Raw genomic sequence first — 3,647 nt, forward strand, 5'->3', positions numbered from 1 at the left:
ATGAAGATGAAACAGATGTTTATGAAGGTTGAAGATCCTTAACCCATACAACATTAAAGTTATTTTCAAATGGGAAAAAACCTTTGAAAGACTTTTTCTAACAATTTCTTTTATAATTAAGTTATCATTTGAGGTACTCTTATAATTAAAGTGAAACAAAAGAAATAGTGTTGCTTCCGGTTTTGTTAAAGAAAGATTTAACAAGTGATTATACAAAACAAAGTATTTATCGATAAAATTAAACTTAAATACACGTAATTGATAACAAATACAATGCAATGCGCAACATAGATCTGATCATTGTTGTAAGTATTCGATAATGTATTCTTCTAATACATTTTTAGGTTTTGCTAAACAAAATCTTTAAGTCTGTAATTAAGATACATTAAATAGTTGTACATTTATAATAAAATTCAAGAGTGAATTTTTATATGAAATGTATAGTTTTTTTATACATATTAAATACAATCTAAGAGATGTATTTTACATTTTTCTACATCTTATAAAGGTTGAGGCAAATGCTCTCTATACAAAAAGGATTTTTGAATTGTCGATGCAAGTTGTTTCCAAGTGTCATCTTTTTGTTAAAGCCGAAAGATATTTTAAAAATATATTGTGTACTCGATGTCAACTCCCATTAGATTGATTGGAAGGGCTTTGGCTCAATAAGAGCCCCTTTCCCTCTTAATCTGGTCAGTAGATGCATGGCCATAGGTCCTTACTCCTCGGTGCTAGACCATGTCTTCAGTTAGTCGTCTCTGCCAATCAAAATCTTGGTTAGCAGTTGTTTTGTTGTGATTATTTGACATGTTCATTGATTTCCACTTCAGTGAGATTTGTCAAGCTTTTCTTCGAATTAATTGACCGTTTAATGAATCAAAGAATCAACTATGTAATCGTTGAACACTTGAACTACATTTGATGATTTCAATTATAATGTTTTGATAGTGAGATTTTTTTATCACAACAAATAGCTATACAGATGACAACGTGGAAAAACAAAAACAATGCGAGTAGATATGACATATGATCCTATTTTGTTTTGTGGATATGACATATGACCCTATTTTTTTATGTCATACATACACTTCATTCATCCATTATCCAGCATGCCACATGCTCAATAAATAATTTAACCTATACCACTCCATATATTCAACATGTGCATAAATCAACTTAATTTACCCATACCTTTCAAACTCGTAACCCGGTAAAACCAAACCCGATTAACCCAACAAATTAATCCAATAATAACAGCAACAATATAACGAAGTTTTACTATAACATTTGATCTAGGTCCCTTTCCTTAATGAATATCCCATGTAAACCATAAGGTACTCGGTGTGGCAGCTTTACTGCTGCAACGATTTCTAGAGTTGGTGACTGGGCATCCATCACCAAGAAACTCGACTCACCCGAGGTTTCATTGTGCACATATGACACTAAGTACCCATCATCCTCTTCTGAGCTTAGATTTCCCGTGTCTCTTGCAACAAAAAATGGTTCACTTCCATAGCAACTATCACCATACAGCCGGCAAGCCACCGTATGGTCGTTTTGTTCCATGCTTTTTTCAGATGATGTATCAAGTTTTGACACCCCTATTATCCTCAACATCCTTGATTTTGATGGCGCTTTATCACAAATTCCTGCATAGATGTACCTGCAAACCGTTTATTCTTTAAAGATTGCTATTTCGAATAACAACGTATCATATATGCACAGATATAATAAAAAGAGAACTTATTAATTTACTTGTTCTTTTTTGAAGCATAAGCTGGATTAATCACAGGTAATTCCAAATTGTCAGTAGACAAAGTTTGTCTAGACACAACCCCAGTCCCAATTTGAATGGTTACTTTTTCCATGGATGCTTGAATTAGATCCATCCGCTCAAAGAAGTGCTCCATGGTCAATATATTTGGTGCAACCAACGTCACGACCTCATTGCCATCCTCATCCATCTCGTCCCATGCATTGACGACATGAAATATATTAAATCCAGGCACCTCAAACCATTTCATATCAGACTCATCCCTTGCGTATCTTGGAAGAAGACCGATTCTTGGAACTTTTGCAGCATCTACACTTACAAACTGGCCTCCACGAATAAGGTTCATAGGATTTGCTCCAAGTTGACTATCAAATATGACTGCATACTTTTTTGTGATGGCTATGTCATGAGTTAAAGAGGGTGTTTTCATAGAGAAAATAGGGACATCAGGTTGCTTATTCCCATTTGCATCAAAACGAAAATAAGTCAAAAATGGATGTATTGACCAGTAACGAAAAGCGAAAGCTTCTTTAGTCTGTGGATCGATCTTTGGGTGAGCCGTCATATTTAATGAAAGCTTTCCATTGAAATCATGCTGACCTAAAGTTATTATGTCACCATTTTCTTGAACTTTTAATGCATAGGGAAGATCAGATTCGCATAACGCGTACAAACTGCCCCCAAAAAAGGCTAAGTTTGTGTTAGCAACACCAATGCCTTTGCCAATATCATATTTCCCCGATATAATTCTTGCAAAGAACAATGCTACACGAGCAATAAAGGGACCAAGACTTTGCATACCTCCAATTTTCGGGACAACGCAGGATCCAGCTTGGCGCTCAAAGAAATACTTATTTGTTTTCACGTACCGGCTGCAGAAAGTGGCTTGGCCTTGAGAGATCCTTATGGAGTGCACCATCCCATCACCATCAAGGTAATGGTGCGGACCATTAGGGACGAATTGTGGATTTGGTCCATTTCGTATGTAGACACCATCAAGACATTTAGGGATTGACCCATGTACTATCTTGCATTCGGTTGGGCTTAGCTCAGCAACTGGTGCATAGTTATCAGATAGGATGTAGCTCGGGTCTACCGATAGGTGAAGAGGAGGGTCTACGAACTTGATGATTGCTTTATCGAGTGTGTTAAATATTTTTTCGAGTAACGGTAGCTCTGATGATTTTTTGGGTTTCATGGTAGGAATTTTTTGTTGGTTTGGCCAATTTCGGGTTTTTGGTGTTTCATGTGTCCCTTCATGGATCTTAATAACAGAAACAATGAAAGTTGGTCGAGATTTTATGTTCTTGGACAAGGTATAAGAAAATGGAGTGTGCATAAATGGGGTTGACATTGCCATTTTTGCGATATGTCTTGGTCCCGTGTACCAAATGAAGAAATTGACACTAAATTTATGTTGATTTTTTGTGTTCTAGCTTTGCTTGGTCTTTCTTTTATATATAATAAAATTTAGAGTAAGGAAAAATACAGAAGACGTGTCAATAATGATGGCAGGAAGAGGAACGTAAGTTGCATGTCCTATAATGGTACAAGACTACAAGGTGGTTTATTTTCCAATTTTGATTGATATAAAATATATTTAAATAATAAAAAGATGATATTAAATAATACAGTATATAATAATATAATATTAAGATATATAATATTAAATTAAGTACTGGTAATATTTAAATATTACTCGTGGTAACAATCCAGAAATTAAAATTCAGAGGCCATACCTTTAAATGCAAATGGTATGTTTGTTTCACCAAATTAAGAGTAGTTTTGGTGGATGAATATATATATATGTCCTTGGTACAACGTATTAAGACCCTCAAATAATACATTTGATAGAGGAGAAAAATTGTTTTAT

At 34.7% G+C, this 3,647-nt stretch overlaps 1 protein-coding gene across 1 annotated transcript; it reads right to left on the reverse strand.

Moving 5' to 3' along the window:
- Positions 1-1,223: 1,223 nt before the first annotated feature.
- LOC122599932 (probable carotenoid cleavage dioxygenase 4, chloroplastic) lies at positions 1,224-3,194 on the reverse strand. The gene is made up of 2 exons (XM_043772553.1): positions 1,756-3,194; positions 1,224-1,663 (listed from the first exon to the last, which is right to left on the reverse strand). The coding sequence occupies exons 1-2, from the start codon at positions 3,132-3,134 to the stop codon at positions 1,279-1,281; spliced, it is 1,764 nt and encodes a 587-aa protein (XP_043628488.1). The 5' UTR covers positions 3,135-3,194; the 3' UTR covers positions 1,224-1,278.
- Positions 3,195-3,647: the final 453 nt, after the last annotated feature.

This window comes from Erigeron canadensis, chromosome 1 (assembly GCF_010389155.1).
Source record: "Erigeron canadensis isolate Cc75 chromosome 1, C_canadensis_v1, whole genome shotgun sequence".
Classification (NCBI taxonomy): domain Eukaryota; kingdom Viridiplantae; phylum Streptophyta; class Magnoliopsida; order Asterales; family Asteraceae; genus Erigeron; species Erigeron canadensis.

What these genes read in the sequence shown, in the direction of transcription:
- LOC122599932 (XM_043772553.1), bottom strand. Translation starts at nt 3,134, where the DNA reads ATGGCAATGTCAACCCCATTTATGCACACTCCATTTTCTTATACCTTG. An exon ending in TATGCTTCAAAAAAGAACAA is followed by an intron (nt 1,664 to 1,755) that starts GTAAATTAATAA and finishes AACGGTTTGCAG; the next exon opens with GTACATCTATGCAGGAATTT.